This window comes from Dama dama, chromosome 14 (genome assembly GCF_033118175.1).
Source record: "Dama dama isolate Ldn47 chromosome 14, ASM3311817v1, whole genome shotgun sequence".
Classification (NCBI taxonomy): domain Eukaryota; kingdom Metazoa; phylum Chordata; class Mammalia; order Artiodactyla; family Cervidae; genus Dama; species Dama dama.
Genome location: NC_083694.1, coordinates 66485063 through 66509857, shown reverse-complemented (window position 1 = coordinate 66509857; position 24795 = coordinate 66485063). Strand labels below are relative to the sequence as shown.

The 24795-nt window shown below is 39.0% G+C and overlaps 1 protein-coding gene across 4 annotated transcripts in view; it reads left to right on the top strand.

The window, feature by feature from the left end:
- The window catches only part of RPS6KC1 (ribosomal protein S6 kinase C1), a 195606-nt gene that overhangs the window by 143221 nt on the left and 27590 nt on the right, over positions 1 to 24795 (top strand). For 3 of the 4 annotated variants that reach the window (XM_061160965.1, XM_061160964.1, XM_061160966.1), the window contains 4 exons: positions 4740 to 4787; positions 6000 to 6132; positions 19186 to 20766; positions 21038 to 21127. In XM_061160965.1, the coding sequence (XP_061016948.1) occupies positions 4740 to 4787; positions 6000 to 6132; positions 19186 to 20766; positions 21038 to 21127 (1852 nt within the window). The remainder of the gene's footprint in view (positions 1 to 4739; positions 4788 to 5999; positions 6133 to 19185; positions 20767 to 21037; positions 21128 to 24795) is intronic. The other variant, XM_061160968.1, reaches the window with a different exon arrangement.

The following is a 24795-nucleotide window of genomic DNA, read 5'->3' as shown; positions in this document are numbered from 1 at the left end:
CATAGCCTTGACTAGATGACCTTTGTTGGCAAAGTAATGTCTCTGCTTTTTCATATGCTAAGTTGGTCATAACTTTTCTTCCAAGGAGTAGCATCTTAATTTCATGGCTGCAATCACCATCTGCAGTGATTTTGGAGTCCCCACAAATAAAGTCTGTCACTGTTTCCACTGTTTCCCCATCTATTTGTCATGAAGTGTTGGGACCAGATGCCATGATCTTAGTTTTCTGAATGTTGACCTTTAAGCCAACTTTTTCACTCTCCTCTTTCACTTTAATCTTGAGACTCTTTAATTCTTCTTCACTTTCTGTCATAAGGGTGGTGTCATCTGCTTATCTGAGGTTATTGATATTTCTCCTAGCAATCTTGATTCCAGCTTGTGTTTCATCCAGCCTAGTGTTTCTCGTGATGTACTCTGCATAGAAGTTAAATAAGCAGGGTGACAATATACAGCCTTGATGTACTCCTTTCCGGATTTGGAACCAGTCTGTTGTTCCATGTCCAGTTCTAACAGTTGCTTCCTGACCTGCATACAGATTTCTCAAGAGGCAGGTCAGGTGGTGTGGCATTCCCGTCTCTTTAAGAATTTTCCACAGTTTGTTGTGAACCACACAGTCAAAGACTTTGGCAGAGTCAATACAGCAGAAATAGATGTTTTTCTGAAACTCTTGCTTTTTTGATGATCCAGCGGATGTTGGGAATTTGATCTCTGGTTCCTCTGCCTTTTCTAAATCCAACTTAAACATCTGAAAGTTCATGGTTCATGTACTATTGAAGCCTGGCTTGGAGAATTTTGAGCATTACTTTGCTAGCATGTGAAATGAGTGCAAGTGTTCAGTAGTTTGAGCATTCTTTGGCATTGCCTTTCTTTGGGATTGGAATGAAAACTGACCTTTTCCAGTCCTGTGGCCACTGCTGAGTTTTCCAAATTTGCTGGCATATTGAGTGCAGCCCTTTCACAGCATCATCTTTTAGGATTTGAAATAGCTCAACGGGAATTCCGTCACCTCCACTAGCTTTGTTCGTAGTGATGCTTCCTAGGCCCACTTGACTTCGCATTCCAGGATGTCTGGCTCTAGGGGAGTGATCACACCATCTTGATTATCTGTGTTGTGAAGATCTTTTTTGTATAGTTCTTTTGTGTATTCTTGCCACCTCTTCTTAATATCTTCTGCTTCTGTTAGGTCCATGCCATTTCTGTCCTTTATTTTGCCCGTCTTTGCATGAAATATTCCCTTGGTAGCTCTAATTTTCTTGAAGAGATCTTTAGTCTTTCCCATTCTGTTTTCCTCTATTTCTTTTTGTGAGCTTGAGCATATTAACAATTTTATGTTTGTTTTCTCATCTATGAAAGTGAGAGTCACTCAGTCATGTCCAACTCTTTGTGACCCCATGGACTGTAACCTGCCAGGCTCCTCTGTCCATGTAATTCTCCAGGCCAGGATACTGGAGTGGGTAGCTGTTCCCTTGTCCAGAGGATCTTCCCAACCCAGGGATTGAACCCAGGTCTCCTGCGTTGCAGGTGGATTCTTTACTGCCTGAGCCACCAGGAAAGGCCTTCTCGTCTATAAACGTGATTAATTAAAGTATACTTACCTCAGGATTTCTCTGGCAGTCCAGTGGTTAAGACTCCACACTTCACTCAAGGTGCCTGGGTTTGGTCCCCAGTTGGGGAACGAAGATCCCACATGCTGCATGATGTGGTCAAAAAGAAAAAGAAATAGTATACCTACCTTATTAGATTGTTGAATGAATTATGTGATTTGATTCTTTAAACCCCATCACAGTGCCTGCTCGAAAGTAAGCATTCTAGTAGGATACTTTCTCCTGTCTTTAGCTATTGTTTTTAACGGAGAATTCTTAGCAATTTATATACATCTCCTGACTTATTTTCTAAACTCCATTCCTATATTGCTATCTACCTTCCAAACTTTTATGCCTAAATTCATTCACATATGTTTAGTGAACAGTTACTTTGGGAGGTGGATAGGTTATGTGTTGCAGGAAACACAGTTTCTGCCCTGTATTAATTTTCTGTCGCTGCATTACAAATTACCACAAACGTAGCTGCTTAAAACAACTCACTTTGTGTAGTCAGAGTTCTCTGGATCAGTGGTCTGACAGGAGTTGTGTTGGGCTGGATTCAAGGTGCTGGCAGGGCTGCTTTCTTTCCTGGAGACTCTGGGGGAAAATCCACTTTCAAGCTCACTTGGGTTGTTGGCTGTAGTCCTTTCTTTGGGGTTGTAGGACTGTGGTTGCTAGCTCTCAGCCAAGGGTTGGCCTTTGTGCCTGAAAACTGCCTGTTCCTTCTCATGCTTACTGTGAGCTCCTGGAGGTCTATGTCCAGTGTTTACATGTGGACCTCTGTATCTTGGAGCCAGCAGCAACATCTCTGTCATACTATGAATCCCTCTGATTTCCCCTTCTGCCATATCAGTTTTGTGCATCATTACAGTTCTGGACTGAGACAGTTCTCTAAGGGTTCATGTGATTTGATTGAGCCCACTCAGATAATCCAAGGTAATCTGTTGTAAGGTCTGTATCCTAATTACATCTGCAGAGTCCTTTTGGCCAATAACATAACATATTCACAAGTTATGGAGATTAAGGTATGAGCAACATTGGCAACTGTTATTCTGCTTACAACATGCTGATGAAAAGCTTGAAATCTGGTTGGGATATGGACCAAAGTGACCAAATAAAACCATATTGAAGAGGCTGGTATCGTATATAGTAGGAAAACATAGGAAGAGCATCAGTGACATTTGAGCTGAATATGGAAGTATGAGTGGTTGTTTGGTAAGGGGCTGGGTGAGCATTTCAGGGAGAAGAAGCTATTATAGTAAAGCAGTAATACTAACAATTGGCTGTACCAAGCACTTTTAAAGATTATCTCACTGAAATTCTCACAAGTGGTAGGTACTATTATTTTCTCCCATTATGGGCTTCCCTGGTGGCTCAGCTGGTAAAGAATCCACCTGCAATGCGGGAGGCCTGGGTTCGATCCCTGGGTTGGGAAGACCCCCCAGAGAAGGGAAAGGCTCCCCACTCCAGTATTCTGGCCTGGAGAATTCCATGGACAGTCCGTGGGGTCGCAAAGAGTCAGACACAGCTAAGTGACTTTCACTTCACCATTATATCTTCTACAGATGAAGCTATAATATCTTCACATTTGGAGTAGGAATGGTAAAATTATCTTATTGGGTAATTGAAAGAATTAACAGTGATTACACATGACTAAAGCGTAGCACATAGTAAACACTGAAATCATGGTAGGCCAAAGAGAGTGGAGGGTGGAGAGGAGACATACTTAGGGCGTAGAATTGACTAGACTTGGTCACTGGTCACAAAGGTGGGGACAGGGGAGAACTCACAGGACTTAGGGAACTTTTTGATTTAGGGGGTTTCATGGGTAATAATATTTAATACTGTTAAGAGGTAAAATTGGGTTTTGTTTTTAGTGAGGAGAGGGCTTTGAGAAGGTATCTGTGGGAATATTCGTTTGAAATTAGATAGAGTAGAATAGGATAGATCAAGCACCCAGAAGAGGGGTCAAATATGAAGTTGTCACTATGACTTCAAATTCATCAGGTCTTAAACAGGTTCCTCATTTTAACTCGCCTGTTTCTTCTCAGCATTCTTTTATTTTCCTAAGCTTGATAGCTTCTTTTACCCTGGACTCCCAACTCACTGAAGAGGGCAGGAAAAAAGACCTTTACGCTTACAGACTGCTGCGTGTTTACAGATTTCTGAGGTGTAAGTTCTCCTGCCACAGCCCATTTCAGACTGTGCTGCTTTTGTGCTATAGCAGTGGAGTTCAGTAGCTACACCAGAGACCACATGGGTTGCAAAGCCTAAGATATTTACTGCCTGTATCTCTCCAGGAATAGTTTGCCAACATCTGCTGTAATGTCTCTAAAAAGATCAACATGATATAAAATATATAAATATGGAATATATTTATAAACTATAAATATAAATATGGGAGGGTGATTCCCTATCTCTATTCACTCTTTCTTTTCATTAAGATGGGTAGGGGGAGTAGGTGGTTTGAGGGGGTGATGTGTGAAATTATGAGGGGTCTTGAGGTCATTTTTTGGATGTATGCTTTTTCTCTGAATAAGAAAAGTGATACATGATATAACATAATTTTTTAAAAAGAAAACCTGCCTTAACTATTTTGAGAATAGAACATAGGGCAGCAAAGATAGAAGCAGAGAAATCTGTTGGGAGGCCATTGTTATAATCTGGGTAAATCTTTGTTTCATTCAGGGTAATACCTGTGGAAGGGGTGAGGTGAGTTCAGATTCTGGGTTGGGGCCAGAGTTATTGAGATCACATTGCAGCAAGTGGCTACGTTTGAGGTTTTGGGAAGAAAGTTGAGACTTCAATTTCTGTAAAACAATTTTTTTTTTTTTTTTACTTAGCCACTTAATGTTTCATAAGGAAGAGTTCTTTTTCTAAAGTAATATTTCCTTTTAAGAATTATATTTTAAAATAAATCTAGGAAAACATGGTAGTGTTTCTAAAATATGGCATTTTTAGAAAGGAAATACCCTTTGGATAGGATTTTTCACAGTGTGATTTGGTGACTTAAAAAAAAGCCTATTCAGAAATTAATGGTTTTGGCTGAGTCAGTTTCAGCACTTTCCCCCCAAACCTTTAGTGTGGTTTCAAAAAGTTTATGAGTTCGTATTTCACTGATTGTAAATAATTTATTACTCATGTCTTTTTTTGTAGGTTTTACTTGTAATGGACACAAGGACAGAACAGACATTTATTTTAAAAGTAAGTAGAATTTTTCTGTTTAATGAGTTTAGAAATGTATTTTCAAATTATGCTTCTGAAAGAAAGTATTTAATTTTTTTCTGGGTGTTTGAATGGCTTTTTTTGTGTTTGCAGTCATCTGGATTCACTTTAGTTTGTGTCCTTCCATCACAGTTGATAAATACTCTGTAGCATACATTTAAAAAGAGTGTGGAGGAAATAATTTGAATAAGTTGAAAACTCATTTTATGCTGTTTAAATGTATAGTGTATAATTTAAATACATCTCTAATATATTTTACATAATTTATGAAGACCACATACAATCATACTTTTGATTACGATTACAGTTCTTAAGAGCTGAAATTTTACCTTAAAGTCTTTGTTAAAGGTATTTGGAAAAGTGTTATCTACATCCCTGGCCATGTCTTTTACCTAAATTCAATTTTGATTCTCTGTATTACTCAATTTGTAATTAAGTGAATAAGGGAAGAAATCCCCCTCAATTTTGTAATTTCAAAATCGTATTTGAAGTGGATTTTCATAGTGCAATATTCTAAAAGTATCCTAATTTTAAGCATTTCCTCAGCATCCAGAATTAATGAATTTCAAATCAGTGTTATGTTTTTCTGATATTTTTTCTTTTACTTATCAGCATGGCAGTAGGCCACATTGACATACACAGAAATAAATTTTTCTCTCTGAGTATACTTTATTGCTGATATTTCCTCAGGTTTTTAAACCACGGTATGACATGAGAAACTCCACATACCTTGTTCCTTTGGAGAAAACTTAAAATGATCTTCATATTTTTTTGGAATAGCATTTCAAAACTGCCTGTTTAATCTCGGAATACCTTTTGTGTCTCAGGAATTTGAATTGATCTCACGATGTGTACTGCTTTGAAGATACACATAAGTAAAATAAAACTTAAGGAAAGGTCATAGAGAAATAACTGTGTGTCATCCTGATGACTTAGTTTGAGAGCATCTCTAATAAAAACACTGACCCACGTAATTGATTTTAATGGCAGCTTTGTGGCATCTTCAGTGCTCTGGACTCACGCCAGATGCCATCAGCAGAGCCTCCAGGGACCGAGGGGCATAGAGTAGCAGATGAGTGGTTTCTCTGAAGCCCAGAGTAACTCGGATAGATTAGTTTGGTTGATAAACACAGAGCGCAGCAGGCTCCAAAGGCAGCTGAGGGTACAACTGACCTTTTTGTTCTCTGTCAGGGTCTAAGGAAAAGCAGCGAATGCAGCAGGAACAGAAAGACCATCGTCCCCCGCTGTGTGCCCAACATGGTGTGCCTGCACAAGTACATCGTTTCCGAGGAGTCGGTGTTTCTTGTGCTGCAGCACGCGGAAGGTTGGTTTGTGGCTTAGATTGTGTATGCACCGAAAGCTAAGCACCCTTAGCTTTTTAGTTTCTATAATGCCCTTCTTCCTTCTGTCATTACTTGAGTGGATAAAACATATGAAACACATGTAAGAAACGGTTTCCTTATGCTTCTGCTCGCGCCCCCGACCCCCCCACTTTGAGTTGCGAGGGACAATGAAAGCCCAGGCGAGCAGCAGATTTCATTTGAACTGTAGGAACATTCTTAGATACGCTTAGCTGCTTCCTTACTCGGAGGATGGGTTCAATATGATGAGAACTTTAATGCGGCCGTGTGCTAAGAGAACTAGGTTTTATCTTAGGGATTTCTCTTGTTCTCTGCTGAAAAGATACATTAATGTTAGATGACAAGAATGAAAAGCATCCCCTGAAGAATTAATTAATTACCTCCTTTTTTAGAAAGCATAGGTATTTGCTTAACGTTTGACATTAACTAGTTATTCTGATCTGGGTTTTTATGAATACAGCCATTGGCATCACATATGGGTACAAAGCAGGGGCGCAGTGCTCTGCCTTCAGACTCTTTATGAGATTTCAGCTCTTAGTAAAGGGAACAGGTGGCAAGAAAAAAAAATACTAAATTTTGGTTTGTATTTGCCCTTTAACACCTGAATTTAAATAATTAGTCTTTTATTAAAATGAACACAGCATATAAATATAAATGCCCAAGATAAACATTGCCTTTTGGATTTTGAGAGATATTTTTAAAATAGTAAAGAAAATTAAATTATTTTCCATATTTCAAGAAGGTTTTGTTATTATTTTTACGTCACTGAGCGTAAAGAACTGTTATGCTCTAGTAATAGGCGTAACACATGAATTGAATGCATTTTGCTAGGAAAATGAGTCATTGCTTTGTGGGATGAGGTCTCTTATGATAACTAATGTAAGATTTTTGACGGGGGCAATAAACTATTAATATTGTTTATTATGAAGTACAGCACAAGATAACTACAGATGGAGGGAAGACCTCCATATGTAGTATTTAATAGGAAATTCAGAAGGGGCTCCATGGTCTCTCAGGTATTAAGAGAGTTAATTGCGTGTGTGAATTGGATAACTAATTCACCTTTGTTCAGACATTATAGACAGCTTTTATCTGAGGATACCAGTGCATTACAGACATTATTGAATTAGAGGTCATGTCATCTGATAGCAAAATACAGCCACCTCTGGTGTGGAACAAAATAACTTGCGTAGTAATAATCCATAATAATTTAGAACAAGGTCAGTAGGATGAATGTAATTACAGTCAATATTCTATTACCCAGTGTGGATTATTCATGTTGGAGATAATCTGGTAAATTTTCAATCCTAGTTTACCTCTGCTATTTGAAGCTTCCTCTTCCTGTTTTTCCTTTTCCTTCTCCAAATATTTCTTCTTATGCCATCTTCTTATCATTTCTTATACTTCCTAAAGCTCATATTTCAAATGATTTTACCTTATTACTGTAGAAGATGTTTATAATCTGCTTTAAAGCCATAGACATGTGGCTTTCAAATTTTTCGGTTTTAGAACTGTTTGTTATCTTCACCAAATTTCTTTTTCTTTGCTGTTGACCATGCCTGCCTTTGAGTGATCACATGGCCATGGAATTTGTCCTGGATTATTTAAATTGGGGGGGATGTGGGGGGCTGTGGGTGGGGAGAGGAGAGGAATTGCTTTTGACAGTTCATTTTGGGTGTTTATTGTTTAATTTTAAAAAGATTTTATAATACAAATAGTAGTAGAAATAGGGACTCGATTCATTTAATATTCAGCAAATTTATTGAGTATGTGCTATCTATTAGGCTTTCTTTTTGATGAACAAGACAGGAAAATAAACTTACTTCTTGTGGAGAGTCAAACAGAAAACAAGAGTGATACTATCAGCTAATAATGGGGACTGTGCTCATTTCTGGGGCTTCCCAGGTGGTGCTAGTGGTAAAGAACTGGCCTGCCAATGCTGGAGATGCCAGAGACAAGGGTTCAATCCCTGGATCAGGGAGATTCCTTGGAGGACAGAATGGCAACCCACTCCAGTATTCCTGCCTGGAGAATACCATGGACAGAGTAGCCTGGCTGGCTATGGCCCATAGAGTCACACAATATTGAACACAACTGAAGCGACTTAGCCCGCACTCATGCTCATTTTTAACACAGAGGGATCTAATCGAGAGTGACTGGGTGACAACTTTAGTTATTCAAGGAAGCCTACTCTAAAAAAGTGACGTTTTAGAGGAGTTCTGAATGACAAAAGAAATAACCCTTTGAATGTAAGGTGGAAGCCTGTTCTAGGTATAGGGATCAGTGTGAAAAATTGAAGGCAGAAGCAAACTTGGTTTGTTTGATGAACAAGGATGGAGACCATTCGGTTGGATCTAGCAAGCAATCGACAGCTTTGGTGGTATATGAAGCTACGGAAGAAGTAGGCAGGAGCAAGGTAGAGACTTTGGCTTTCATTCAAGGGCATTGGGAAATGATTGGACATTTTAAGCAGTGACAAGGTCTGATTCACATTCAAGAAAATCCCTCTGACTGTTGTATGTGAAATGGATTATAGAAAGTCAAGAGGAGACCAGTGAGTAGGCTAGTAAAGTAGCCTGGGCAAGAGATGATGGTGGCATGGTCTTCTGGGATTCTAGTGGAGTTGCTTTGGGGGTAATCAATGGGACCTATGTGGGCTTCCCTGATAGCTCAGTTGGTAAAGAATCCACCTGCAATGCAGAAGACCCTGGTTCAGTTCCCCAGTCGGGAAGATCCTCTGGAGAAGGGAAAGGCTATCCACTCCAGTATTCTGGCCTAGAGAATTCCATGGACTGTGTATAGTCCATGGGATCGCAAAGAGTTGTACACGACTGAGCAACTTTCACTTTCACTTTTCACTTTCAGTGGGACCTATGATGGATTTAAGGTTAGGGAGAGAAGACTTTAGGATAATTTCCTGGATTTGGCATGAGCAGTCAACTGAACTGGATGGCGGACAGTGTGTTATCTTTTACGTGTCGCTGGTACTTTGTCACCTCTGTGAAATAGGAGTTTGTGCTTTTATCATAAAAATACCACTTTCCTATGCGTGAGTAGCTATTACTGAAAAAGTAAACATTGAAGAACTGTTTTCTCCATAATATGAATGCTTGAATATTTATGATTTAGGCTTTAACTTCCCTTTGCTTATAGAACTATTCATTTTTCACATGAGTCTCTTGGACTAATTTTCTTAACATTTTAATTCATTGAGTTAGAAATATTTTGGGCACTCTCTGGGCTCTTAGTTTTAACATGCTTCCGTGCATGCTAAGTCGCTTCAGTTGTGTCTGACTCTTTTGTGACCTTATGGACTGTAGCCCACCAGGCTCTTCTGTCCGTGGGATTCTCCAGGCAAGGACACTGGGGTGGGTTGTCATGCCCTGGGATCTTCCCAACCCAGAGATTGAACCCACGTCTCTTATGTCTCCTGCATTGGCAGGCAGTTCCTTTACCACTAGCACCACCTGGGAAGCCCTAGTTCTAACATGTTCTGTACTCACTCGCTCAGTTGTGTCCGACTCTTTGCAGCCTCATGGACTGCAGGGTACCAGGCTCCTCTGTCCATGGGATTCTCCAGGCAAGAATACTGGAGTGGCTTATCATGCATGCCCTCCTCCAGGGGATCTTCCCAACCCAGGGATCGAACCCAGGTCTCCCGCATTGCAGGCAGATTCTTTACCGTCTGAGCCACCAGAGAAGCCCCAGATCTAACGTGGTAATGAGCAAAACGAAGAATATGCCTTCATGGAGTTAACAGTATAGAGGCAGAGCAGACAGTAAGCAAATACATCAGTGAATATATGAGGGAATGCCAGAAGGGTGAGTTGAGGGTTTCTATTTTACGTAGAGTGGTCGATCTTATTAAGAAGGGGACAATTGGCAAATAATCTGAGGGAAGTGAGATGGGAGCAGATGTGGACGTGGGCGGGAAGAGCATCTTGGCGAGAGAGAACAAGTGCACAGGCCTGGAGGCAGGAGTGCGTCTGCTCTACAGGAAGCAGCAAGGTCCGCTGTGGCTGGAGCGGAGGGGAGCGTGATAGGAAGCGGTCTCGTGGGAGTGGGGACACACGTGGGCAGGTCTGGTGTGGTCTCCTGAGACGCTTTAAGAACATAGTTTTATTCTGAGTGGATAGGAAGTTACTGGGGGATAGTGAGCAGAGCAGTGACAAGGTAGGGATCACTCTGGTTGCTTGGTGAAAAACAGAATCTAGGAGGGAAAATAGAATTTAGGAGGGAGACCATTTTGGAGGTTGTTGAAGTAATCCAGGAGAAGTTGACGCTGGCGTGGACACAGTGGTGGAGGTGGTGAGAAACGGTTGTTAGATTGTGATTGCATTTTGAAGATAGAACTGGAAGGGTTCTGCCTTGTATGACTCCATGGTTTGGGGCTCAAATAACTGAAAGAACAGTTTCCATCTACTAAGATGAAGAAAGCTCTGGGAAGAGTCGATTTAGAGAGAAAAACTGGAGATTCAGCGTTGGACATTAGAGTTTGAAAGTGAACGTGTTAGTCGCTCAGTCTGTCTGACTCTTGGCAACCCTTGGACTGTAGCCCACCAGGCTCCTCTGTCCATGGAATTCTCTGGCAAGGATAGTGGAGTGGGTTGCCATTTCCTTCTCCAGGAGATCTTCCCAACCCAGGGATTGAACCCAGGTCTCCTGCATTGAAGGCAGATCCTTTACCATTGGAGCTAACTGGGAAGCCCCTTTTGAGTTTGAGTTGCTTGTTAAATTAAATTTCTAGGTGGCGTTGAGTAGGCAGTTGGAAATGGCAGACAGGATTTTAGGAGAGAGGGTTAAAACAGGTATTGTTCCTATGAATGGATCTCTTATTTTAGTTCTGTTTGAAGAAGAAAAGGTGGGAGAAACAAATATATTCAGTCAAGGCTATGCATATCGTTAAAAACTTCAGGTTCCTAAGGTTAGGGATTATGATTCATTGTGTATACAGATACCCGCACTTACAGGAATGCTTAGTACACAGAAGGAGCTCAGTGTATAATTGTTCAATACTGAGTAAGAAAAGATGAATGATTAGATTACAAGAAAGTGATTGGAAAAGCATCTGAGCATGAGCATACCAATTAGGTGGGGGAGAGGAAAGAGCTTCTCCTCAAAGATGCCTGAGGACCCAAGGGATGAAATGATTCTTACTAGCTAGTTTCTAAAAAATATTATAAAACGAATATTGAAAGAAATTCACGCTAGATGGAAGTCTATAAAATAGAAATGAAAATTATTCCTTATTCACTTTGATGCCCAAGAAATAGGGGGAATATTTTCAGAAACTTCCTTTGTATATAAACATACACTACGCCCTCTTCTTGCCTTTTCTAAATCCAGCTTGAATATCTGGAAGTTCACGGTTCATGTACTGTTGAAGCCTGGCTTGGAGAATTCTGAGCATTACTTTGCTAGCGTGTGAGATGAGTGCAATTTTTTGCGATAGTTTGAGCATTCTTTGGCATTCCCTTTCTTTGGGATTGGAATGAAAACTGACCTTTTCCAGTCCTGTGGCCACTGCTAAGTTTTCCAAATTTGCTGGCATATTGAGTGCAGCCCTTTCACAGCATCATCTTTTAGGATTTGAAATAGCGCAACTGGAATTCCATCACTTCCACTAGCTTTGTTCGTAGTGGTGCTTCCTAAGGCCCACTTGACTTCATATTCCAGGATGTCTGGCTCTAGGTGGGTGATCACACCACCGTGATTATCTGGGCTGTGAAGATCTTTTTTGTATAGTTCTTCTGTGTATTCTTGCCACCTCTTCTTAATATCTTCTGCTTCTGTTAGGTCCATGCCATTTCTGTCCTTTATTTTGCCCGTCTTTGCATGAAATATTCCCTTGGTATCTCTAATTTTCTTGAAGAGATCTCTAGTCTTGCCCATTCTACTGTTTTCCTGTATTTCTTTGCACTGATCACTGAGGAAGGCTTTCTTATCTCTCCTTGCTGTTCTTTGAAACTCTGCATTCAAGTGAGTATATCTTGCATTTTCTCCCTTGCTTTTCACTTCTCTTCTTTTCACAGCTATTCGTAAGGCCTCCTCAGACAGCCATTTTGCTTTTTTGCATTTCTTTTCCATGGGGATGGTCTTGATCCTTGTCTCCTGTACAATGTCACAAACCTCTGTCCATAGTTCTTCAGATGTTCAAGCTGATTTTAGAAAAGGCAGAGGAACCAGAGATCAAATTCCCAATATCCATTGGATCATCAAAAAAGCAAGAGAGTTCCAGAAAAACATCTATCTCTGCTTTATTGACTCTGTCAAAGCCTTTGACTGTGTGGATCACCGCAAACTGGAAAATTCTTTAAGAGATGGGAATACCACACCACCTGACCTGCCTCTTGAGAAATCTGTATGCAGGTCAGGAAGCGACAGTTAGAACTGGACATGGAACAACAGAGTGGTTCCAAATCGGGAAAGGAGTATGGCAAGGCTGTATATTGTCACTGTGCTTATTTAACTTATATGCATCATGAGAAATGCTGGGCTGGTGGAGCACAAGCTGGAATCAAGATAGCCAGGAGAAATATCAATAACTTCAGATATGCAGATGACACCACCCTTATGGCAGAAAGTGAATAAGAACTAAAGAGCCTCTTGATGAAAGTAAAAGATGAGAGTGAAAAAGTTAGCTTAAAATTCAACATTCCGGAAACTAAGATCATGGATTCCGCCTCATCACTTCATGGCAAATAGATGGGGAAACAGTGGAAACAGTAATAGACTTTATTTTTGGGGGACTCCAAAAATCACTGCAGATGGTGACTGCAGCCATGAAATTAAAAGATGCTTACTCCTTAGAAGGAAAGTTATGACCAACCTAGATAGCATATTAAAAAGCAGAGACATTACTTTGCCAGCAAAGGTCCATCTAGTCAAGGCTATGGTTTTTCCAGTAGTCATGTATGGATGTGAGAGTTGGACTATAAAGAAAGCTGAGCACCAAAGAATTGATGCTTTTGAACTGTGGTGTTGGAGAAGACTCTTGAGAGTCCCTTGGACTGCAAGGAGATCCAACCAGTCCATCGTCAAGGAAATCAGTCCTGAATATTCATTGGAAGAACTGATGCTAAAGCTGAAACTCTAGTACTTTAGCCACCTGATGCGAAGAACTGACTCATTTGAAAAGACCCTGATGCTGGGAAAGATTGAAGGCGGGAGGAGAAGGGGATGACAGAGGATGAGATGGTTGGATGGCATCACCGACTCAATGGACATGAGTTTGAGTAAACTCTGGGAGTTGGTGATGGACAGGGAGGCCTGGCATGCTGTAGTCCACAGGGTCGAAAAGAGTCGGAAATGACTGAACTGAACTGAACTCGCTCTTCATCTTTCTGATTTTTAAAAACAAATGGATTTCACATATTGTTCTATAGCTTGCTTTTTCCATCCTAATGGTGTACTTTGATCATCTTTCCTTGTCAGTGCCTCATATAGGTGTCTATATTCAGAGAGGCAGTATAGTATAGTGATTGAAAGCAAGGATCTTAGAGGCAGACTGCATTAGCTTGAAGGTTGGCTCATAATTTACTAGTGGTGATCTTTGCACAAATTATTTAGCCTTTGTATGCCTCTGTTTCCTTATGTGTAAAATAGGGATAATAAGAATTATGTAATAGTTATGTAATTAACTGTAATGATTACATAGGGTTGATGTAAGGATTAAGAATAAGTAAAATACTTAAAATAGTGCCTAGTACATGTTTGCAGTATTGTTGTTTATTTATTTTTGAATAGATACAGGGTATTTATTTGGTTGTGCTGAATTACTATAATTGATTTAAGTAGTCCTCTGTCAATTGTTGTTTAAATTGTTTCCAGTACTTGTCCCTATATATCTTTGTACATTTTTGTTTTGAGAGTTATTTAAATAATAGTTTATTCTAATAAATGATTGATTATTGATTAGAATAAATTATTTAAATAACCAATAATTTATTAGAGTTGAATTAGATAACCTATGTATATAAATATTTATTTAAAATTGAATTAATTAAGTAATAATAAATTATTGTTTATTTATGGAAAAAATTTTGTGAAGTAGAATTGCTGGGTCAAAAGATTTTTGATCATTTGTTCAGAAATATTTTATCATATGTATTAAAACAATTTCTATTCTGATCAAGTAAATTGAACAGATTTTCTTTGCAATCTTGTAGAAAACCAATAGATGAAAATCTTAATGAGAGAAAATTTTTATTAAACTTTATGGATTGCTATTTTTGTAGCTTAATATAGCTAATATCTATAATTTTATATGCTTCAACAGGGCTTAAAAAAGTGTCATTTATATTCTTAGGGTATTAAAAATTATAAATATTTTAGATATTTTCTATTTTTATTTGCGATTTAGTAGTAATATAATTTTCTAGGTTAATGTCATTAGTGTTACAATAATAATGTTGATGTTTGTGTAAGCTTGTGTATTAGGCCTGATCTTAACCCTGTAGAAAGTAAAACCCATTCAGCTTCTGTGGACAAGAACTTCGTGGAATAATATGTTTTCTGTAAGTTATGTAGTTTTCATGATTTTGTAATTGAAAAAAAGTATGTCATAGGACCAAATTTTTGTTTCTGTAGCTCTATATTGAGCATTAAATCTAACTGGGGCCCCCAAATAGAATGGAGATGAGCTGAAACAGTTTTTTTCTCTCTTGAAAATGCAGTTTTTGTATTTTGTGTTAGGGTACTCATTTAGGTTAGTAACAAATTTCATAAAGAAAATGCCAACAATTATATTAAAATTTTATCTAATAATGAAAAGAATGGAAATTAAATAAGATGCTATAGTTGATTAACCAAATTGGTAAACTTGCTAATGTTCAATATAGGTAAGATGCTATGAAGATGGCTCTGGTACATGTTGCAATAGGAGTGGATTCTGGTATAGCCTTTCTGTAAAGCAGTTTAATGACTGCTTATCAGGAACATTAAATATATTTATTACTTCCTGACCTACGACTTTCATTTCTGGTATTCTGTCCTGATGAAATAGTCAGAGGTGTTAAGTATTTGTAAGTTAAACTATGAATATACATTATTTAAATTCTAATAGTAAAAGAATGGAAGCAAATGTTCAACAGTAGAGGAACATTTAAACACCTTATCTGTCTATCTCATGGATATGCTCTGTAGCCATTCAAGTTTGTATTCTCATGAAATTAGAAAATGTTTATGATAAGATGTCAGTTATGAAAAGTCTGAAAAAAAATGTTTGCAGGTGAATTATGTATTCTGAATTTTTTGCTGTTCTCCTTGTCCTTTTCTGTATTTAAATTTTTTTTCTCAGTAAAACTATTATATGTGTCTGTTTTAGAATAAGAAGAAAACATGACCAAAAAAATGACATTTTTAGTGTGCATGTTTTCCTTGAAAGATTTTCAAAAATTTGTAAAAATATCATTGTTTTAAAACTCTATTTAGTAAATATTTTTAATTCCTATTATTTTAATTAGTACACAGAATCCTTTCTTTGTAGTTATGAAGGCCCTGCAGTCTGGTAAAGGAGCTGATGAAAGCATAAAAGTAATATTAGTAGGAAATAGGATGTTATTACCTTTATGTAATAAGAGGGATGAAGTGATCAGAGGATTCTGAGAAGTTAGGAATTGTATCCAGTGAGGACATATAAAAAAATTGATAAAAGAAAACAAATTCTGAAAGACCTTTAAGAATGGATAGGATTTTGACAAGTAGATATTGGGGAAACTAACTGGGAAGAAAATTCTAAGTGGTATAAGTATCAGTTCAGTTCAGTTCAGTCGCTCAGTCATGTCTGACTCTTTGCAACCCCATGGACTGCAGCACACCCGTCCTCCCTCTCCATCACCAACTCCCGGAGTTTACTCAAACTGATATCCATTGAGTCAGTGATGCCATCCAACCATCTCATCCTCTGTTGTCCCCTTCTCCTCCCACCTTCAATCTTTCCCAGCATCAGGGTCTTTTCAAATGAATCAGTACTTCGCATCAGGTGGCCAAAGTATTGGAGTTTCAGCTTTAGCATCAGTCCTTCCAGTGAATATTCGGGACTGATTTCCTTGATGATGGACTGGTTGGATCTCCTTATAGTCTAAGGGACTCTCAAGAGTCTTCTCCAACACCACAGTTCAAAAGCATCAATTCTTTGGCACTCAGCTTTCATTTGAGCAAAAACCCAGCATGGGTTATATGTGGAGAAATTCTGTTTGGGTAAAATGCCATAGTGATTTGAGGGAGAGAACCAAATCATGGATTGATACTGCATTAGTAGGAGTTTAAATGCCCATATGGGGTTGGTACATCATTCAGTGGGGCTTCCCAGGTGGCACAGTGGTAAAGAATCCACCTGCCACTGCAGGAGATGAGGGTTCGACACCTGGGTCAGGAAGATCCCCTGGAGGAGGAAATGGCAACCCACTCCAGTATTCTTGCCTGGAGAATACCAAGGACAGAGGAGCCTGGCGGGCTACAGTCCAGGGGGGTCACAAAAAGTCAGACGCAACTGAAATGACTGAGGATGTACATCATTCAGGAGGTGGGCAGCAGGGGGATTTAGGTTCTTGGAGAAATGACATGATAAGATCTGTGCTAAAGTGAAAAGATTACTTGGGTAGCAATTAGTATGGCAGGGAGCCTCAAGAAGGACTGACAGTAGGGGTCTAGTTGTAGCTGTAACATTATTCGAGGAAACACATAGTGATCGGAGGAATTAAAAGAAGAGGAGGACTGTGGGAAGCATGTGTAGATCTTATAGGACTTTGAAACTTGTCAGATGTAGGAAGAACAAGGGAGAGAAAATAGTCCAAGTTTGGTCCAAAGCTTTTGTGCCTCAGTAGCTCTGAAGTCAGAGAGAGGAAGTGATCTGGGGAGCAAAAATAAAGAAGTTAAGCACATTCGCTTTTACATTTGAGCAGCTCATCCAGTTGTGTGTGTGTGTGTGTGTGTGTGTGTGTGTGTGTGTGTGTGTGTGTGTGTGTGTGTGTGAGAGAGAGTCGTTCAGTCGTGTCCGACTCTTTGCGATGCCATGGACTTTGTCTGGGACCCCAGGCTCCTCTGTCCATGGGATTCTGCAGGCAAGAATACTGGAGTAGGTTGCCATTTCCTTCTCCAGGAGATCTTCCTGACCCAGGGATCAAACCTGAGTCTTCTGCATTGCAGGTGGAGGCTTTTTTTTTTTTTTTTTAACACTGCCTAGCTACTTGGGAAGCCCAATTAGCCTAAAAAGAAATGCAGCTTTTCTTAGAACTTTATTAGGTACTGTTCCTTGCTGATTACTGGAACGTTACAGCTACAGATAGTGTCCACTTTGTGGTGGCGTATCCCATCACGAATGAGTAACCATTTGAGTTAACAAGCATTGAGTGATGCCTGTCATTTCCTGCACACTGTATAGGCAGTAGATATATAAAGATTAAAGAGACTTGGTCCTGTTCTTAGAGTAGTTATCATCTAAGAGCACTGAAAACAATGTACAACATTATTTTTGGATTTCACACAAGAATCCCAGCTTCAGGGCAGGCATTGCTTGTTTATTTATTTGGTTGCACTGTGTCTCCGTTGCTGCCCCTGAGCTGTCTCTAGTTTTGGCGAATGAGGGGTGCACGCATTCATTCATTGTGGTGCGCAGCCTTCTCATTGCAGGGGCTTCTCTTGTTGCGGAGCACGGGCTCTGGGCCCTCAGGCTTCTGTGGTTGCAGCACAGGGACTCAGTAGTTGCGACTCATGGGCTTAGTTGCTCTGTGCCATGTGGGATCTCCCCAGACCAGGAGTCAAAGACACGTCCCTTGCATTGGCAGGTGGACTCGTAACCACTGGACCACGAGGAGAGTGCCACGGCAGGTGTTATTACTAGTGTGCCAGTGAAGGTATTTGTGATAAGAGGAATGTCATCGTTGTTGTCAAAGAAATCAAAAAAGATAGAGTCGATGCATAGCTTATTTTGTGTGTGAGTGAGTGAATTTCAAAGCCATATATGAATCCTTAAACTAGTTTGAATATGAGGAAATGAGACTCTGGAGTATAATCTAGTGATGACAGAACGTTACCTAAGAAAAAGCCACAGGAAAAAGTTAAAAACCACGATGTTCTGAATTATAAAAATGGGGCAAGACTGTAAACTAGATTATTGGCAGAAGATGTCTGAGTATCCTAGGATTAATATTATGACAACTACCCTTTATAGCATTTACTCTCTGCTGGGCACCATGTTGGATATTTATGTTATTTACTGAGTTCCTTTAAATGAAATGAAATGCCAAGGAGAGAAAGAGTTTTTGGATGCTTCTGTTGACTTTTTACACATATAATTGACTGTCAATGATTATTTAGTTGTTACATGATATTTAATAATGACATTTAAAAATGTGCTGAAAAAACTGCCTTAACCTTATTAGTATATAGGGTTTCATTTTTAGTGCATTATTTCCTATTTTTGGAAGCAGTAGTTTTATCTTCACAAAGTATGTTCCCAGAATTACTGCTTTTAAGATTTACGGATCAGACTTAACTATTCTTTCTTTTTTGTAATGCTGTTTTCTTGTCAGTAGAGCTTCGGTGGCCATGCTTGAAAAAATTATTAACAGAGCAGAACATGGATATTTCTAGAGTAAATTATATTTAACTTTAAGTAGAATTTTAGCTGTGAAATTTCATATTAGTGTTTGCTATAACCAGTTGCTCTTCAAAGGAAGAAATCGGTTGATATTTTTCAAAATAATTAATATTAGGTGATATGCTTGAAACTGTACTCACCAGTAATAAAATATTTTATTTTATTTAGTTTCTTTTTTCATTGCAAAAATTCTGTTTAAACTCTTTGTTGTCATGAATCCCAAATCCACGCTTGACTGTTCTTCAAGAAGGCATTTTTATTAAAATGCTTCTTACAGCATACTTGACAGTAATGGGTTTCATTGACTTGTTTTTGATTATTAGAATACTTTTTTGTTTTTCTAGTGGCTTCAATATATAATCATTAATTTGGGGTTCTTAAATTTTTTTTTTTTTTTGGTTGTACTTGTTCACAGGTGGCAAACTCTGGTCATATATCAGTAAGTTTCTCAACAGAAGTCCTGAAGAAAGCTTTGACATTGAAGAAATGAAAAAGTCTTCAGTTGCTAAAGTTCACCTGCAACAGCCGACTTGTAGTTCCCAGGACAGCACCAGCTTTGAATCCAGAGGAAGTGATGGTGGAGCCACTCTCCAAGTTCTGCCTTTGAAGACTAGTCTTACTCCAAGCTCTCAAGATGATAGCAACCAAGATGACGGTGGGCAAGACAGCTCTCCCAAATGGCCAGACTCTGGCTCAAGTTCCGAAGAAGAATGTACTACTAGTTATTTAACATTATGCAATGAGTACGGGCAAGAGAAGATTGATCCAGGGTCTTTGAGTGAGGAACCTTTCATGAAGACTGAAAGGAATGATGTTGATACCAAAGCTATAGAAAACTTCCCAGGACAGCTTGCTACTGACAGCGACAGCCCCAGCAGACAGCTGAAGTTCTTCCCTGGAGATGATGGCCTTGAAGCAGCTAGTTCTCCAAGAACATCAGATTCCCTCAGTAGATCTAAAAACATCCCCATGGAATTCTTTAGGATAGATAGTAAGGACAGCACTAGTGAACTCGTAGGACTTGATTTTGGAGAAAAATTGTATAGTCTAAAGTCAGAACCTTTGAAACCGTTCTTCACTCTGTCGGATGGAGAGAGCACTCCCAGGAGTGTTAGTACTCGTGAAAGCAAGGTAGAAAGTGTAGCTCAGGACACTATTAGCAGGGGCTCAGATGACTCAGTCCCCGTTATTTCTTTTAAAGATGCTGCTTTTGATGATGTCAGTGGTACTGATGAAGGAAGGCCTGATCTTCTTGTAAATCTACCTGGTGAACCGGAGCCAATGAAAGATGGCATGGCAATGGGACCTACTAAGTTCACACAGACTAATATAGGCATAATAGAAAGTAAACTGTTGGAAACCCCTGATGTTTTATGCCTCAGGCTTAGTACTGAACAGTGCCAAGCACATGAAGAGAAAGGCACAGAGGAACTGAGTGATCCCTGTGGGCCTAAAGCCCATGGTATAACAGAGAAACACTACATACAGGGGGATGTTGGGATGTTATTTTTACCGGCTGTTGATCACAGTGATATGGGAGACATGTCTTTGTTACACAGTTCAGAGTCTAAGTTCCAAGGACTTAGCGTGGTTGAGTCACCAGGAAGTGCAAACAACACAGAAGAAAGCTTATTCCACATTTCTGACCCACTCTCAGGTGCTAATGAATATAATGCAAATACAGACACTTTAAAAACTGAAGAAGTCTTGCTGTTTACAGATCAAACCGATGATTTGGCTAAAGAGGAACCCGCTATATTTCAGAGAGACTCAGAGCCTAAGGGAGAGAGTGGGCTAGCACAAGAAGGAGACAAGGAAATACATCAGATTTTTGAGGACCTTGATAAAAAATTAGCACTCAACTCCAGGTTTTACATCCCGGAGGGCTGCATTCAAAGATGGGCAGCTGAAATGGTGGTAGCCCTTGATGCTTTACATAGAGAGGGGATTGTGTGCCGCGATTTGAACCCAAACAACATCTTATTGAATGATAGAGGTCAGGAACTTTTGCAAATGCATTTCTTTTTATTCGCTGTTGCTTCCAATTAACTGAGTAGGCGTTTTATCTTGTAATTAGTATCTTCATTTCCTGTCTAGAGCTTCATTATCAGTGCAGCAAATTCACCCCCAGTAATAGCTTCTAGTACTTAATGATGCCATTATTCTTAATGATACTGTTTTTAGCTACAAAAGGAGTAATTACAGTTCACTTCTGCAGAAAATGGAAGAGAAAAATGTTTTGATTTCTCCTGTCGTTTTGTTTTTAGGACACATTCAGCTAACGTATTTTAGCAGGTGGAGTGAGGTTGAAGATTCCTGTGACAGCGATGCCATAGAGAGAATGTACTGTGCCCCAGGTTAGAGCCATCTCCTAAATGTCTCACTTGCAAAAGTAGTTCAGCAGCTCTCATTTCTTTATCAAAAAGTTGTATTTTCACTAGCCATTGACACTATATTGGATCTGGTTATCTCTTTAACCCTTTAAAAAAGATTATTTGGGGGATAAAATCATTATATGGTCCATAGCATATGTGTATATGTATATTTGTCAGTGTATGCTCTTAAATGGGTTTATACTTCTTTTAGAACTGGCAATGAATTTGTAGAAATGTCTTAACTTCTTAGTGTTTAAAAAGACCTTTACGTATCCTGAATCTCTTTAAAAAGAAAATTATTTATTTGACTGTATTGGGTCTTAGTTGTTGCAGGCAGGCTTAGCTTTTTCCATGGCCTATGGAATCTTAGTTCCCCTACCAGGGGTTGAACCTCTGTCTCCTGCATTGCAAGGCAGATTCTTAACCACTGGACCACCAGGGAAGTCCTCCTGAACCTCTTCAAATGGATCATTGTTATGATGTGAGAAGTACATGACTAAAACAATAAAATCCCTAAGGCTAAAAATGGATAAAATTTGAAATTAAAAAAAAAAAAATACAATCTTGTGACTTCAGTGATGAGCCATCCTGACATTTTAGAACAGATTTTAAGGAATTCTTTCCATATTTGAGACATTTTAGGAAGCATATTCTTCTTGTTTTGAAATAGCCAAATATCTGACCTAACAGATTTCTCTTACTGTATTATCTTTGTTTTCTAAAATTAAGAACTTATTTCTGGGGGTCTTAGGTCCTTTGCTGATAATTACAGGTCTCTTAAGCATGTGAATTGGGTTTGAGCTTCTTTCTCTGTCATCAGTGCAGATGGGGCTGTGTTTGAATCTGAAGTTTGTTCACCTTTTGCCTAGTATGGGCTTCCCTCATAGCTCAGTTGGTAAAGAATCCGCCTGCAGTGCAGGAGACCCCAGTTTCATTCCTGGGTTGGGAAGATCTGCTGGGGAAGGGATAGGCTACCCACACCAGTATTTTTGGGCTTCTCTTGTGGCTCAGCTGGTAAAGAATCTGCCTGCAGTGGGGGAGACCTGGGTTCGATTCCTGGATTATGAAGATCCTCTGGAGAAGGGAAAGGCTCCCCACTCCAGTATTCTGGCCTGGAGAATTCCAAGGACTGTGTAGTCCATGGGGATGCAAAGAGTCGAACACAACTGAACGACTTTCACTTTCACTTTCATCCCCTTTGAGTGGCCTAAGTTGCTTTACTCATCACTGCTCTGGCTTTCAAAGGAGGTTCAAGCTGATTGTACTGACATGATCTGCTTAGTTGTTGATTAATATGATACTTAATGCTTACTAGCAAACCAGCGTTTTGTTGATGCTAACATTGTTTCCCTGCATAATGGGAAATGATTATAATTAGGATTGAAAGAGCTATATTGTTTTTAGTTATAATTTTCATTGCTAAGAATTATTTCTTTATTGGGAAATAGAAAAGTGTTTCAATATGCCAAGCAGATATCCTCAAACTATTTCCTGAAAACAATGATTTAGATTGTCTTCTTACTGTTAGACTCTTTTCTTTTCTCTTTCGTCCCCCGAATTAGGATTGTTTAATTTTGTTTCTTCCTAAGGGCAATAGAGCATGCCTACATTTTTTTGTTTCTCACAAATAGATAGTATTATGCTGACTTTTGATCTTATTAGTATGATATAGTTAATGGGATAACAAAAAAAATTTCATAGAAATCACTTTATTATGGTTATCTGGTTTATTTTTGACAGACTTTCCCCCTTTCTAATTTGATATTAAATAGTATTTTAGGTACCAATGTATATAAGTATATATGTTAATATAATGAATTTCAAGGTTTTATTGTTCAGTAGCTAAGTTGTGTCTGACTGTTTGTGACCCCATGGACTGCAGCATGCCAGGCTTCTCTGTCCTTCATTATCTCCTGGAGTTTGCTCAGATTCACGGATTTAGGGTCAACATTAAATCTGGGAGTGTTTTTTTTTTTTTCAGTAAAACCTGTTAAATCCTTAAGTGTAGTATAAACCTCACATCAAAACCAGATGTTTGTGGAGTAGTTTAATGTTTATAACTGACTCTTTTCTTCCTATTTTTCTTCTCACTTTCTTGTTGAAAACTATCTGTAGGGTTGTACTTTGGCTTTCTAGCAGATTATTTTTCTTCAAAGCACAGACATGCTTAACATCCATAGCATGTTGACCCCCTGAGAATTCTAATATATGTGGAACAAAACCATATGACGTTCATCAGCAGGTACATACTTTCGGCTCTGTATTTGGCTGAATACAGTTTTGTGTACTGAATTTAATACAGATCAGTTTCCAAGTTCTAATTTTTAAGCCTTTTCCCAAAAATCACAATTCCCAAAGTTTACCAGCAGGTGGCAGTCTACCATTAATGGATTTTTGCTGTCATCATCTAGGTTGTCCTTCACTAACATTTGAAAAAAGCTGTCGTCTGAAGAAGGGCTTTGTTTTAATTATTTACATAAAAGAATTGCACTTTAAAGCTTTTTGAGTTACAAAATGTTATAGTATTGTGGCATATATTGAACAATGTGACGAGTCTCTTCATTCCTTGGACCTATTAATTTGTTTTACCAATAGGATAAAACTCAGATCAGTAATGGCCTTAATTGAAAAGTAACGCTGGTGTTCTAGTTTAGATGATTTGAAACCTAGAGTTGCAGAACTCAAAGTTAAGTTTGTGTACTCCTGCCCATTGCTTGTAATGAAGGGGAATTGCATTCATAAGGAGCAAAAATTTGTGATTTACCGTTTCTTTCAAAACTGAATAGCAGTGCTGCTGATAAAAATACAAGTAGACTTTGCTCCTCTTCTCAGAGGGGTGAAAGCAGTGATAAGAAGCTAACGTTTCAATGGTTAAAGTCACGAATCAGTGAACACACGGGGACATAGAGGACTAAGTTATCTTTTGATCTACCCCTTGTAGTACTAAGGGTTGAAGTACTTCTCCCATGTCCCCCTTTCCCTCCTGTTTCCCAGCTCTGACCTTAGTATTACTGTCCGAGTAACCCTGAAGCACGTTAAGCTGCTGACGTTTGGTTAGAAAGTAAAGAGATCAGAAGATTGTGATGAGAACGACTCACTCCTGTTTAAACAGCACACAGCCTCTCCCTCACCACTCCTCCCTCCTGGGAACCCTTATCACACATTTGTCCTAAAAACATTGTCCACCTGCCCTGTACTCTATAATATCAGCAGTGTATCTTTTTATCTTGCGGATGATGTGCCTTTATATTTTGAGAAAATTTTCCAGTAACAGATTCGACAGAAACTTGAGCAAATGCCAAACTAGCAGGGGGGCCATTATTCTGCTCTATAAATAAGTTTAAAAAAGAAAACACACACAGAGAAACCTGTGAATCAACATGTTTTGGTCTAATTGAGGGGAAAAGCAAGATAGATAAATTTTGAAATGCAAATGATCACCTTCTGTTATTTAAGTATAGTTTCTGCCAACTTTGAGATCTAAGATTTTTAAAAGTCATAGTTTAACACTTCAATGATGTATATACCACCAAGGATGTCCGATGTTCACAAGTTTCTACAGTGAAACGAAGAACTTAAAAAAGTTGTCACTTTTTTATGTTAAAGAAAATAAATCCAACAACAAAAAGACAAAAACCATGGCGCTTTCT